General features: G+C 41.7%; 1 protein-coding gene across 1 annotated transcript in view; it reads right to left on the minus strand.

Annotated features, from left to right (window-relative positions):
• The window catches only part of LRP1B (LDL receptor related protein 1B), a 1659362-nt gene that overhangs the window by 530757 nt on the left and 1112790 nt on the right, over window positions 1-15815 (minus strand). The window contains exon 28 of the mRNA XM_069732880.1: window positions 12551-12682. Coding sequence (XP_069588981.1) covers window positions 12551-12682 — 132 coding nt within the window. The remainder of the gene's footprint in view (window positions 1-12550; window positions 12683-15815) is intronic.

Raw genomic sequence — 15815 nt, forward strand, 5'->3', positions numbered from 1 at the left:
ACGGCAGAGCTATCGAACCGCCTAGTGCGTTTAGGACAATTAGAAATAGCATGAGTAGAATCACCACAATAGAAACACAGTCTGTTCAGACGTCTGTGTTCTTGCCGTTCTACTTTAGTCATAGTCCTGTCGCACTGCATAGGCTCAGGTTTACTCTCAGACAATACCGCCAGATGGTGCACAGATTTACGCTCGCGCAAGCAACGACCGATCTGAATGGCCAAGGACATAGACTCATTCAAACCAGCAGGCATAGGGAATCCCACCATTACATCCTTAAGAGCTTCAGAGAGACCCTTTCTGAACAAAGCCGCTAGTGCAGATTCATTCCACAGAGTGAGTACTGACCACTTCCTAAATTTCTGACAATATACTTCTACATCATCCTGACCCTGGCATAAAGCCAGCAGATTTTTCTCAGCCTGATCCACTGAATTAGGCTCATCGTAAAGCAATCCCAGCGCCTGAAAAAATGCATCAACATTACTCAATGCAGAATCTCCTGGTGGAAGAGAAAACGCCCAGTCCTGTGGGTCGCCTCGCAAAAAAGAAATAATAATCAAAACCTGTTGAATAGGATTACCAGAAGAATGAGGTTTCAAGGCCAAAAATAGCTTACAATTATTTCTGAAGCTCAGGAACTTAGTTCTGTCACCAAAAAACAAATCAGGAATCGGAATTCTTGGTTCTAGCATCGATTTCTGATCAATAGTATCTTGAATCTTTTGTACATTTACAACAAGATTATCCATTGAGGAGCAGAGAGCCTGAATATCCATGTCCACAGCTGTGTCCTGAAGCACTCTAATGTCTAGGGGAAAAAAAAGACTGAAGACAGAGCTAAGAAAAAAAAATGCTGTCAGGATTTCTTTTTTCCCTCTATTGGGAATCATTGGTGTGGCTCCTTGTACTGTTATGGCTGGCAATTAGGCAACACAGCGTGCAGTAATCAGCGCACATACAGAGATCTGGCAATAACCAAAAACAATAGGACGAGCTCTGAGACGTGGAATCTCTGTAGACTGCAGTACCTGATCTATCCTCACACAACTATAAGCAGCAGTGGATTGCGCCTATCACTACCTATGCAACTCGGCACTGCCTGAGGAGCTGACTAGCCTGAAGATAGAAATACAAGCCTGACTTACCTCAGAGAAATACCCCAAAGGAATAGGCAGCCCCCCACATATAATGACTGTTAGCAAGATGAAAAGACAAACGTAGGAATGAAATAGATTCAGCAAAGTGAGGCCCGATATTCTAGACAGAGCGAGGATAGCAAAGAGAACTATGCAGTCTACAAAAAACCCTAAAACGAAAACCACGCAAAGGGGCAAAAAGACCCACCGTGCCGAACTAACAGCACGGCGGTGCACCCCTTTGCTTCTCAGAGCTTCCAGCAAAAGTTAATAGCAAGCTGGACAGAAAAAACAGAAAACAAACTAGAAGCACTTATCTAGCAGAGCAGCAGGCCCAAGGAAAGATGCAGTAGCTCAGATCCAACACTGGAACATTGACAAGGAGCAAGGAAGACAGACTCAGGTGGAGCTAAATAGCAAGGCAGCCAACGAGCTCACCAAAACACCTGAGGGAGGAAGCCCAGAGACTGCAATACCACTTGTGACCACAGAAGTGAACTCAGCCACAGAATTCACAACAGAATGCAGACTTAGATGGAATGGTCTGCAGGCGTCACATTGCGTTTGCAGAGCCCCTAATGTACCTAAACAGTAGAAACCCCCCACAAGTGACACCATTTTGGAAAGTAGACCCCCTAAGGAACTCATCTTGATGTGTTGTGAGAGCTTTGAACCCCCAAGTATTTCACTACAGTTTATAACGCAGAGCCATGCAAATAAAAAATATTTTTTTTTCCACAAAAATTATATTTTAGCCCCCAGTTTTGTATTTTTCCAAGGTTAGCAGGAGAAATTGGACCCTAAATGTTGTTGTCCAATTTGTCCTGAGTACGCTGATACCCGATATGTGGGGGGGAACCACCGTTTGGGCGCATGGGAGGGCTCGGAAGGGAAGGAGCATCATTTGGAATGCAGACTTAGATGGATTGGTCTGCAGGCGTCACATTGCGTTTGCAGAGCCCCTAATGTACCTAAACAGTAGAAACCCCCCACAAGTGACCCCATATTGGAAACTAGACCCCTCAATGAACTTATCTAGATGTGTTGTGAGAACTTTGAACCCCCAAGTGTTTCACTACAGTTTATAACGCAGAGCCGTGAAAATAAAAAATCTTTTTGTTTTCCCACAAAAATTATTTTTTAGCCCCCAGTTTTGTATTTTCCCAAGGGTAACAGGAGAAATTGGTCCACAAAAGTTGTTGTCATTTGTCCTGAGTACGCTGATACCCCATATGTTGGGGTAAACCCCTGTTTGGGCACACAGGAGAGCTCGGAAGGGAAGGAGCACTGTTTTACTTTTTCAACGCAGAATTGGCTGGAATTGAGATCGGACGCCATGTCGTGTTTGGAGAGCCCCTGATGTGCCGAAACAGTGGAAACCCCCCAATTATAACTGAAACCCTAATCTAAACACACCCCTAACCCTAATTCCAACGGTAACCCTAACCACACCTCTAACCCTGACACACCCCTAACCCTAATCCCAACCCTATTCCCAACTGTAAATGTAATCTAAACCCTAACCCTAACTTTAGCCCCAACCCTAACTGTAGCCCCAACCCTAACCCTAACCCTAGCCCTAACCCTAGCCCTAACCCTAGCCCTAACCCTAACCCTAACCCTAGCCCTAACCCTAGCCCTAACCCTAGCCCTAACCCTAACCCTAACCCTAGCCCTAACCCTAGCCCTAACCCTAGCCCTAGTCCTATCCCTAACCCTAACCCTAGCCCTAGCCCTAACCCTAGCCCTAACCCTAGCCCTAACCCTAGCCCTAGCCCTAACCCTAGCCCTAACCCTAGCCCTAGCCCTAATGGGAAAATGGAAATAAATACATTTTTTTTTATTTTTCCCTAACTAAGGGGGTGATGAAGGGGGGTTTGATTTACTTTTATAGCGAGTTTTTTAGCGGATTTTTATGATTGGCAGCCGTCACACACTGAAAGACCCTTTTTATTGCAAAAAATATTTTTTGCAATACCACATTTTGAGAGCTATAATTTTTCCATATTTTGGTCCACAGAGTCATGTGAGGTCTTGTTCTTTGCGAGACGAGTTGACGTTTTTATTGAAAACATTTTTGGGCACGTGACATTTTTTGATCGCTTTTTATTCCGATTTTTGTGAGGAAGAATGACCAAAACCAGCTATTCATGAATTTCTATTGGGGGAGGCGTTTATACCGTTCCGCATTTGGTAAAATTGATAAATCAGTTTTATTCTTCGGGTCAGTTCAATTACAGCGACACCTCATTTATATCATTTTTTTATGGTTTGGCGCTTTTATACGATAAAAACTATTTTACAGAAAAAATAATTATTTTTGCATCGCTTTATTCTCAGGACTATAACTTTTTTATTTTTTTGCTGATGATGCTGTATGGCGGCTCTATTTTTGTGGGACAATATGACGCTTTCAGCGGTACCATGGTTATTTATATCTGTCCTTTTGATCGCGTGTTATTCCACTTTTTGTTCGGCGGTATGATAATAAAGCGTTGTTTTTTGCCTCGTTTTTTTTTTTTTTTCTTACGGTGTTTACTGAAGGGGTTAACTAGTGGGACAGTTTTATAGGTTGGGTCGTTACGGACGCGGCGATACTAAATATGTGTACTTTTATTGGGTTTTTTTTTTATTTAGATGAAGAAATGTATTTATGGGAATAATATTTTTTTTTTTTTCATTATTTTGGAATATTTTTTTTAATTTTTTTTACACATTTGGAAATTTTTTTTTTAACTTTTTTACTTTGTCCCAGGGGGGGACATCACAGATCAGTGATCTGACAGTTTGCACAGCACTCTGTCAGATCACTGATCTGACATGCAGCGCTGCAGCCTTCACAGTGCCTGCTCTGAGCAGGCTCTGTGAAGCCACCTCCCTCCCTGCAGGACCCGGATCCGCGGCCATCTTGGATCCAGGGCTGGAGGGAGCAGGGAGGGAGGTGAGACCCTCGCAGCAACGCGATCACATCGCGTTGCTCCGGGGGTCTCAGGGAAGCCCGCAGGGAGCCCCCTCCCTGCGCGGTGCTTCCCTGCACCGCCGGCACATCGCGATCATCTTTGATCGCGGTGTGCCAGGGGTTAATGTGCCGGGGGCGGTCCGTGACCGCTCCTGGCACATAGTGCCAGATGTCAGCTGCGATAAGCAGCTGACACCCGGCCGCGATCGGCCGCGCTCCCCCCGTGAGCGCGGCCGATCGGCTATGACGTACTATCCCGTCCAGGGTCAGATAAGCCCAGGGCACCTCGACGGGATAGTACGTCTAAGGTCACAGAGGGGTTAATGTCATGGTTATTTTCCTAGATTTTAATACTGATGACCTGATTATAGGATAATTCATTAATATCAGATGGGTGGTGGGCAGGATTATGTTCCAGCACTTCTATAAGCTTATTAAAGGGGCCACATTGCACTGGAAATGTTACAGTTCTGTACATTGTGTAGTGGCCATAAATGAGAGTTTGCAGTACCATTACAATCCACACGATGCACACAATGTAGTGTTCAGGTGCAATCTACCTACCTGAAAAAAATGCTAAAAAATGCCAAAAAAGAATGTACATAAGCAAAGCAATGTAAAAGTGACTTGCTGTACTCTTGTTCATTTTGGGGGGACTTTTTAACTACCTTAGATCTAGGGGGTAAGGTTTCTCCTTATGTAAAGTGACATGCTAGGAAGGGAAGTTAATATCTAACTATTGTTACCTCAGAGGAAACCATACATCTGCAGCCCGTCAATTCAGTGCCGATGGGACTTTATGAATATTGGGGTTTGTATAGATCTGATATTGATGAGATGTACATTTTCAACTTATTGACTAATGTGACACCTGCCTATAAGCCCAAATCAATAGTGGTTAGATTGATGACACCAACATAGTAACATAGTAACATAGTAACATAGTTAGTAAGGCCGAAAAAAGACATTTGTCCATCCAGTTCAGCCTATATTCCATCATAATAAATCCCCAGATCTACGTCCTTCTACAGAACCTAATAATTGTATGATACAATATTGTTCTGCTCCAGGAAGACATCCAGGCCTCTCTTGAACCCCTCGACTGAGTTCGCCATCACCACCTCCTCAGGCAAGCAATTCCAGATTCTCACTGCCCTAACAGTAAAGAATCCTCTTCTATGTTGGTGGAAAAACCTTCTCTCCTCCAGACGCAAAGAATGCCCCCTTGTGCCTGTCACCTTCCTTGGTATAAACAGATCCTCAGCGAGATATTTGTATTGTCCCCTTATATACTAATGCATGGTTATTAGATCGCCCCTCAGTCGTCTTTTTTCTAGACTAAATAATCCTAATTTCGCTAATCTATCTAGGTATTGTAGTTCTCCCATCCCCTTTATTAATTTTGTTGCCCTCCTTTGTACTCTCTCTAGTTCCATTATATCCTTCCTGAGCACCGGTGCCCAAAACTGGACACAGTACTCCATGTGCGGTCTAACTAGGGATTTGTACAGAGGCAGTATAATGCTCTCATCATGTGTATCCAGACCTCTTTTAATGCACCCCATGATCCTGTTTGCCTTGGCAGCTGCTGCCTGGCACTGGCCGCTCCAGGTAAGTTTATCGTTAACTAGGATCCCCAAGTCCTTCTCCCTGTCAGATTTACCCAGTGGTTTCCCGTTCAGTGTGTAATGGTGATATTGATTCCTTCTTCCCATGTGTATAACCTTACATTTATCATTGTTAAACCATGTTATGTTTTCTATCTATGGAAATCTAAATTCCTGGCAAAAAAAATGACCGCAATATCGAACTTCTGTAACCTTCAGAGGCAAAAATATCTCAAAAGTTGATAAATTTAAAAAATTCTGAAGGGCTGAGAACATCCCACAACCTGGCCCAAATGAGATCATCAGGGGATGTGTGTGCATGTAACTTAGGTGCTGATAAAATGACAAGGTGAATTATGATCTGTGTTCCTGCTAGAGATTCCTATCAGTGTATGCACAATCCCATTTACTGGATGTTTCCAATTGAAGTGCTCTCCTTCTTGATTACATGTGTGGATTCCCTAACAACCAGGCAACCCCCACATGTTCTCAGGCTGGCTAGTAGCTGTAAATCATTCAGCTGCCGAAATGAAAACTAAATCTCCGAACAGTCATAAATACTTGGAGGTCACCCGAGCTTGGTCGGGAAAACCCGAGCAATGACTACACTTGCTCATCACTAGTAAATACACTTTCCTAACTTCTTGACTTTCATCTTTGTCTGCCCTTCCTGGGTTCTATAAAGTCATAGCTGTCAATGAATGAAGTCAAGGGTGGTGGAGATGCACTTAAATGTTTGGCCACACCAAGAATGCACCGAGTGCCTGTAATTGGTTTGTAAAGTCATTTTGTGCCGACAGACTCCCTTTACCGAAGGAGGTTGGATATTTTTTCTATAAGCATTGTTTTGCAAATCCCACTTATTGTGCGTTAAAATAAAAAATTTCACGCTGGGAATTAAAATTGAAATGAACATTGTCTTACAAAACAGCTTAGTGTAAAACTATAGGATCAAATATTATCAAATAAGACATGCTGTTAGCAAAAAAAAAATACTGTCTACAAATAACAGCTGTGTATCCATCAGTGGAAACCACATTTAATATTCACCAAAAATGGGGCTATTTGTGTAGTTATCTTAAACAGCAGAAGCTTCGAATTGGCGACTATAGGAAAATAAGCATGACAACCTGGGATTTGTGCCTGTGAGCTATGAACGGTGAGGAATGGATAATACGAGTGGCAGAAACCTGGCTGAAATATTAACTCTGCCCTGTTAGATTCTAAATATAACACAACAGCAAAAGCCAAACTGGTTCATCTAATTTCTATTGCGCTTCACACAAATACTAAAATAAATAAATAATAAAATAAACTTTAACGTTACTTAAAAATAAAGTAGAAAAATGACGAAAAAAAAAGTTATCCAATCAGCGTGAATAGAGTAAAAGGAAAGTGACAACAGCCATCAACAAAGTTGGCAAATTAGGAGAAAATGTGGCATTAGAGAAATTGCTGAAGGTTGTTTTCCGCGTAACTGTGTTGCCATTATTTGCACCAAATGTATCAAAGCTTTGCACAATGTTTATAAATGTAGCACATCTCTAAAAAGTTGCAAGTCCAGAACCTGACCCAAGATTCCAGAGATGTGTCACTTACTAGTCTGTGTGCTGTAATTCCAACACAACCAGTGTTTTATCAGCAAGAGATTATCGCTACAGGACTAGGACTCACATGCAGACCAGTCTAGCTGATCTGTGTAACTCCACCCCCTACCACTGATTGGCAGATAAGTGACAGTGTACAAAGGAAGCTGCCAATCGGTTCGGAGAGCAGAACTATACACAGCTCAGCTTTCTAAACACTGCTATATTAGAGGAAACAGGGACTGTATCAAAACTGCACCAAGCAGTCCAGACTAAGCAGTCCAGTAAGTGACACATCGCTGGAATCAAGCTCTCGCCCACTACTTTATGCTGCTTTTAGATAACAGCTAAATGGACAGATTCCATTTACATATTGGATGTTTCACAACATTTCTAAAACTTTTGTGAATAACAGCTAATTTTACACAGTATATTCTTTTGGCATATTTTGAGTGGCTCCACTTTGAAAAAACGACGGAAAAACTCAAAAATGCTCAAAAGAATTGCCCTATCTGTTTCCATTGCAAAATCAGTGGATTTTCATACATTCAGACTTTTGGGTGTCTTTTAAAAGTTTCAAGCTCTCAAAGAGGCTAAGCATTTAAACAAACTGACATAACAATTCATTAGCTGGGGAGAGGAAAAAAGAGGCGCGCCTGTGTGATACCGCTACCTGTAGGTGAGGATAAACGGGAGGACTGGTCACTCACCTGGGCGGGTAGTGAGTGGCTCAATTCGGTGGAAAAGGGAACTTTATTCTAGTATATGACTGCTGCTCCAGCTGTTGAACTCACACCCGATGAGTGGAGGATATTGTAAATGAAGGGAAATAGAGGGGCGGTGGATCTAAAGCATTGACGATGCGAAAAGTGATTGTAGGCAGTGAGGATAAAAAACTGTTTATTCTTGCAATGCGTTTCGGAGAAAAGTATGCTGCCTGGAGAAAGAGTAAATTCTACTCCGAAACGTGTTGCAAGAATAAACAGTTTTTTTTCTCACCGCGTGGCTTCACTTTTGTGAGCATTAACAAATATTACCATATATACTCGAGTATAAGCCGAGATTTTTAGCCCATTTTTTAGGCTAAAAGTACCCCTCTCAGCTTGAGATTTTCAGCCCATTTTTTTAGGCTAAAAGTGCCCCTCTCAGCTCATACTCGAGTTATTGTCCCAGGGGGTCAACGGGGAGGGGGAGCGGCAGCTGTCACATCATACTCACCTGCTCCCGGCACATCTCTGCATGTCCCTACTTCTCCGATGGTCTCTGGTGACGGCAGTTTGTTCCTGTGTTCAGCGGTCACATGGTACCGCTCATTAAAGTAATGAACATGGACGCAACTCCACTCCCATAGGAGTGAAGAGCATGTTCATTACTTTAATGAGAGGTACCAGTGACTGCTGAACGCATGAACAAGCTGCCGGTGCCAGAGACCATGGCATCGGAGAAGCTGCCAGGGACTGGGCCGGGAGGGTGAGTATAACGGGGCAGGGTGAGCCATGCGATATTCACCTGTCCCCGTTCCACTGCAGAGCTGTGTCTCCCATGCCCTCTGGCTGTGACGTTCAGTTCAGAGGGTGCAATGACGTGTTTCGTGTGCGCTCTGCCCTCTGCCTGAACAGTCATTTCAGAGAGACGGAAGACACAGTGGTGGTGGAACGGGGACCGGTGAATATCGCAAGTGCCGATGTCCCCACCTGCTCAGGACAAGAGATGAGTATGTCATTTCTTTTAATCACAGCAGCAGCATATGGGGCATAATATTACATGGAGCATCTTATGGGGCCATAATCAACCTTTGTGCAGCATTATATGGGGCACATTTTCTATGGAGAATCTTATGGGGCCATAATCAACCTTTATGCAGCATTATATGAGGCACATTTTCTATGGAGCATCTTATGGGGCCATAATTAACCTTTATTCAGCATTATATGGGGCAAATGTTTCTATGGAGCATCTTATGGGGCCATAATCAACCTTTATGCAGCATTATATGGGGCAAATGTTTCTATTGAGCATCTTATGGGGCCATAATCAACCTTTGTGCAGCATTATATGGGGCATATTTTATTATAAAGCATCTTATGGGGCCTAAACTTTATGGAGCATTATATGGGGTGTATTTTGTATGGAGCATTATATGGGGCTCCTGATTCAATATGGATATTTAAAAACACTTAACCTACTGATGTTTCAATTAATTTTACTTCTATTGGTATCTATTTTTATTTTTGAAATTTACCGGTAGCTGCTGCATTTCCCACCCTAGGCTTATACTCGAGTCATTACGTTTTCCCATTTTTTTGTGGCAAAATTAGGGGTCTCGGCTTATACTCGGGTCGGCTGATACTCGAGTACATACGGTAACCAAAAACAGTGGTGTAAAAAAAGTCAACTTCCGGAAACAACCAGAAAATGCTACAGTATAACAAATGATGGGGCTTACAAACCACCAGAAAGCACCGGAAATAGGAGCGATCCTTTAAGCGTCTTCACCTCTAAGATGTGTTTCGATCACCAAAAATAGATGCAGCTTTACCAAAACCTTAAACCAACATAGTCTAATACCATCCTTGCGTTTCTTAGTGATACAGTGTATCACGATATTACGTCATGGTTAGAATATCCCTTAAAGCTTAATACATGTACTTATTTTAATACTCTTTTAAAACATTTTCTGCAAAAAAATATATAGCACAATACCTTAGTAAAAGTAATGCGAGTCTTAATTTTCTAATTCTTGATTTTTAATCAAATTTACTTTAATAAATGAAACTTTTGCTGTTTGACCTTACTCTGTACAAACAGGCTACAAATTCCATCCAGTGTTTCACAATGACAGTCAATAAATATACAACTTTTTTTTCAAGAATAGTGAGATGAATTGAAGCAGAAGCCGTAGTTTTATCACTGTCATTGTAAAGCCAGTACACCGGGCATTATAAAGCATTATTAGCATAGCAGAGATAAGGTCAGCGACATCTGCAGAGAATGCAACCTTGGGACCTACTCTCTGCAACCTGATTGACACAAACTAATGATGTTAGGCTTTCCCGTTCCATTGACTCTCGGCTGACAAAAGTGCTGGAGAAATGATGAATGTATTTTTCTTTATTTTAGAGGAATTTACTGTAACAGTAAAACATTGTCGTGGTAAACCTATAAATTGTGTTTTAAATGGGGCGATGGGGTGTCCAGAATTATTATTATTTTTTTTTTAATAAAGGGCTTAAAAAAACATAAGAAAATACAATACACTAAACAATCTCTACTGTTCCCACCTCACGGTGACCTGCGTTAGCCAATGATTGGCTGAATGAGTATGGGAGTATGCTTCAAGATGGGACCAAGAAGGTAAGCATGCTCGCCACTGCTCGATACTCAATTGAGAATTGATGCTTGATCGAGTATCGAGCAGTGGCGAGTATCGCAGTCTTCGGCTCCCTGTAATCACGCAGCACTGAAGCCAAGAATTTCCCTGCTTGGGGTCGAGGTACACCTCCGGCAGCCAGTCTCTCTCTTGGTGTCTCTCTCTCCTCTTTCTCTCTCTCTTCTCTCTCTCTCTCTCTCTATCTCGTCGAGTACGGGTCTCTCGGAAAAATGTTTGACTGCATCATTGACTTACATTATACTCGGTTCTCGAGGCGAGCACCCGAGCACTCCGATGTGCTCAATTTGGGTACCAAACACCCAAGCAGTTGACCTCACTATTAAAGACCGGTAAGGACTGGGTAAGCAATTAAAGAAGGAGCCATAGGGGGAACAGTGAAATTGATTATTTGCTACTTTTTTAAACATTCTCCGATTGCAGCCAATATTTATTTTTTGCATCTCTGAATTTTTCTCCCTTTTTCAGAATCAGAACTTTAATTTTTCCTTCGACTTTGTCATACGAGAGCTTGGATTTCGTGAGATCTGTTGTAGATTTGAATTAAACCATTAATTTTGTCGTATAAGGGACTGGAAAACATGAAAATAACTTACAAGTGTGATGAAATGGCAAAAAAAAAATTGCCAATCCACTTTTGTTATTTCGATTTTTTTTTCTTGGCATCCATTGCGTGGTAAACATGACTTTAGCATGGTTCCACAGGTCAGTGTGATAACCAACTTGTATCCAGCTTTATTTATTTTAGTGGTAAGAAAATTAAATTTTAAAAAATAATAATTTGTGTAACCATTTTCTGAAGTCAATATTTTTTTTCCCTATTTTTCTAGTCATAGACCTTTGTGAAGGCTTGTCTTTTATGTGGCACTCTGTTATTTGTATTGATACTGTTGTTTTTTTTTTACTGCACTTTTCACCGAAATGGCAACTTTGATTTTTTTTTTCTACTTTACGTTTTTTGCCATGTGAGTTAAATGATTTAATATTTTGATGAATTGGATTTTTTTTAAATGCGGCAATATCAAACAAGTTAATAAGTTTACATTTTTATTAAAAAAAACTATCTAATAGGGGAAAGGATAGTAGTTTGAATTTCACGTACTTTTTACATTTAAAAAACTTTTTTTTTACTTTTTGCTATTTTTCGTCCCCTTAGGGGACTGGAACTTGGGATTGTCCAATCATTTTTCCTATATCTTTCAATGTAACTATTTATTGCAGTTTGTAAATAAAATACCTGTCTCCAATGTGGCTGTGCCTATGGCTAGGTATCAGAGGAGCGCCAACAGGGCACTCATGGGGGTCTTCAGCAGACCTTAGCAATAGATCAGTACTCTTGTGGGCTGATGGGCACCCACAAAGGTGCACTCCCAGGACCCCATATCTTAAATGCTTGCTGCCTTTAAATGCCTAATACGCTACACATACTCCACCATAGTGAATGGAAGAACTGTAGTCGCGTCCAGGCTCTGGATTCCAAAGTCCCTTTGACCCAATAATGGCCAATACTATGAAAGATCCATGATAGTTGGGGGCCCTGTTGAAGATTTTGCATTGAGGCGCATGAGCTTTAGCTTGTGCCATTGTATTTGCCTCCATGTTTAAATGGTGGCATGCATCAATTTTTGCCTAATTTTTTACATAGAAAAATGAATTCCTGCATCAGGTCAGTATATACTGTAGAGAACTTTTTTTCTAATCATATAATGTGGTTATGTTGAATATTAGGAATGTTTGATCAAAATGTAACATTTGGGTAAAGTGAGGACAAAAGTGACAAAGCAATGATAATAAAAGAGCTGATGTAACCTTCAAATAACCAAAAACACAAGTTTTCACCTTGTTTAATTTTCAAATAAAAAATTTCTTACCCCGACAGGTCCTTTTATCAGGCGATAATTTCATCAGATGAGGACAGGCACAAGCGGCGGTTCTGTTAAAATTTATCAAGCACAAATGGGAACATGGACCCCTCCCGTTACCAACTGCACAGGGATTGGGAGCTGAAAAGACAAACAAAAAATCCAGTTTATGCCATTTATTTCACTTTTATTAATTCTCCTTTATTCACCAATATTGCCAACACAAGGCCAAACAAATATTTAACTTTTTTACATCATACAAATTCATAGATTATTCTTCATCCTCCAGAAATGGAGGCAACAATGCATTTTATTTTGTGTTTATATTATAAGAAAATATAATTTTACAGATTCTAGCAGCATTGATAATGTAAACGGCATCCACCCAGGAAATCTTGACAAAATTATTCCTTCTGAAACATCCATGAGTCACTATGCTTTGTTAAAGGGGTTTTCCAGTTTCATTTTTTTAATAGACCAAATTGGTCGTAATTTCTTTATATTATTAATGTAGTGATAGAAGATTATGTAAGAAAATGAAATATATTTCAGAGAATGTTGTGGACCTGCTCAGTGTAATGTGCAGAGATCCCTGTGCAGAGAGGGAGGAGCATCTGACTTACTCCCATCAGTTAATGTCAGTGGTGGGAACCTATTTTATTTCATATTTATGATAGTGGCGTTATCTTACATTGTAATTCTACTCTCTGATGATAAGATTGCAGCACAAGCTAAAAAAGTAATGTCTCCAAAACAACAAATGTCAGCCTGTCTTAGCAAAGAAAGTGAGAACTGCAGTATTTCAAGTTTCCGCTTTAATATTGATACTGCCAATGACAAACACAAGCACTAGAATAACAATAGATTAACATAAGAACAAAATAAACAGTTTCTGATTAAACATTCCTTTAAATAGTTATTTTTTTTAAAAAACAGACCTTATTAAATGTCTTTTTTTTCCCCTTGTATGTTTTAAAAAAAGTTCTACAGCCTTTTCCAATTGATGGCTTAGCCCTGGGGCAGGCAATGGAGATGGAATATTCTATGGAATAGAGAGTTTGCACTTTTTTTCCCAAGGAAATTTGATTTCCAGAGAAATTATTCCTTCCAAATTTAATGTCCTGAGGTCACTACAGAGCAAAATAAACGTAATATATAGAAAAGTTTTAAAAATCTTTATAATCAATGTACATCTCTCCGTTCTCTCCGCTTCTCGACGTCAACTGTCCGGTCATTGATGCATCTACTGTTCCCCCGTTGCTCATGCTGGAATCCCCTGTCCTTTCACACTTGGGACTTATAGATTTCATGGGGCACTGAAGCATGTGCAGAACCATCCCTGGCAACTCAAGCCTGGGACTTCCAGATATCATGTAGCCCTGGTGGGTTCTGTGCATGCTCCCAGCCTAGCGTGAAACGCCCAGGGATTGCAGCATGAGCAGCAGCAATCAGATAATGCGAAAAGGACCAGATGGGTGGCTTTGCGTTGCGGTAGGGGTGGAGAGGTGAGTGGTGAGGTAAGTGTAAAGATTTTTTTAACCTTTTGATGACCCTTTATGGTTCAGGTAAATAGTAGCCAACAGCCGCCATTTTTCTGGATCTGCACAGAAGCGAATTAGAAAAAAAACTTAATTTGGGGTTAATCGGATTTTCTATACTGCTCAAGTAAAATTCAATTCCACTCGAATTTATTTGCACATCTGTATTAGACAACCAATATTAGATTAATAGGATCCAACAATGGGCACCCCCTCTTGCTAGCTATTTGAAAAGGCTGCGGTGCTCACATGAATGATGCAGGCTATTAAATGTTTACAGCAGCTTGTAGGCCAGTTCGTACTTGCTTGTTCTGCACTTTTCACATCGGAGAAGCAAAGTGTTGCAGCATTGTGCTATTAACTTCAATACGCTGCAGCCTCTTCAACGAAATGACAGGAAGGGATGCCGAAACATGGATCTCCACCGATCTATCATTGATAGCCTACTCTATAGATAACCTATCAATTTAAAAAGGCTGGATAACCCCTATAATAGATAACAGCATTTGTATTCATTTAAATGGGCCGTCTCATAACATCCATGTATGTGAAAATCATGTGGCACAATTCAAGTGATCACAATCATTTTGATATATGGTGTTAGGAGTCGAGTTTCCTCTGCTGCACAGGGGGAATCTCGATCCGTGTCTGCTGCGGTCTCCCATTCAGCATCGGCCGCAGTGGGGTCTGCTCAGCGGAGACGTCGCTCCCAGCGTCTTGCTGGGGCTGATTCGGTGCATAGGGTCACTACTGCCTTTTCTGGCTTTCCTATGGTACCCTGCACTGATCTGCGGCGAGCAGGCCTCTCTGGGACTAAGTCCTTATTTACACACACTGAGCATGCCCAGGGCAAGGTCTCCCATTGGAGGTTGAGGGTCACATGTTCGGTCACATGTTCAGGTACCGCAGCGCATCCCATTGGTCCTCCAGGAAGGTCCTGAAAGGGCAAAACTTTGGTAGCAGCTTCCTGTGCTGTAACTATATAAACTGCGCATGACCGCACGGCCATGCGCTAGTATCATCTTTTGTCATATGCTTTGCGCCAATGTGGTCATGCGTTTGTGTGTGTTCAGGGACCCGGCTGAAATAAGCCCCTAGAATGCTGGCACCTCCGGCGAGGAGATTGTGTATAAGTGTGTTCAGGCACCCGGCTGAAATAAGCCCCTAGAATGCTGGCTCCTCCGGCGAGGAGATTGTGTATGCATGCATGACCACTCACTGCTCACATCTGGGTAGTTGGCCTGTGCCTCTGTGAAAGTCTAACAGGGCACAGAGCCTGCCTCTCGCGGTTACTCTGTGAAGCTAACAGAGTTAGTATATACCGCCATATAGAGCCGCCATTATTTAGCAGCAGGTACTTTCCTGCACGGTGGATCCTGGGTTGCGAACGCACCAATTCCATTTAATAAACAATATATTTGGTGCGTTCCGCCAACCCTAACATATGGTAGCCCCCAAATGAATGACATGGAAAGAAGACAGCACCTTTAAAGGCAACCTGTCATCGGGTTTTTCCCCATATAAAGTATGGCTACTACCATTAAGGCCTCTTACAGCATACTAGAATATTGTAAAAAAGGTCCCCAATCTATTCTGAAGATACCTAAAAGACTTTTTAATTATATTCACAAATGGCGCATTCGGTCAGATGGGCCTCTCTGTTCTTGATCCGGCACCTCATCTCTTTCTTCGATTTCCGTCCTCTTTTCCTGCTTTGTGTAGATGACGTGTCCTAC

This window comes from Ranitomeya imitator, chromosome 7 (assembly GCF_032444005.1).
Source record: "Ranitomeya imitator isolate aRanImi1 chromosome 7, aRanImi1.pri, whole genome shotgun sequence".
Classification (NCBI taxonomy): domain Eukaryota; kingdom Metazoa; phylum Chordata; class Amphibia; order Anura; family Dendrobatidae; genus Ranitomeya; species Ranitomeya imitator.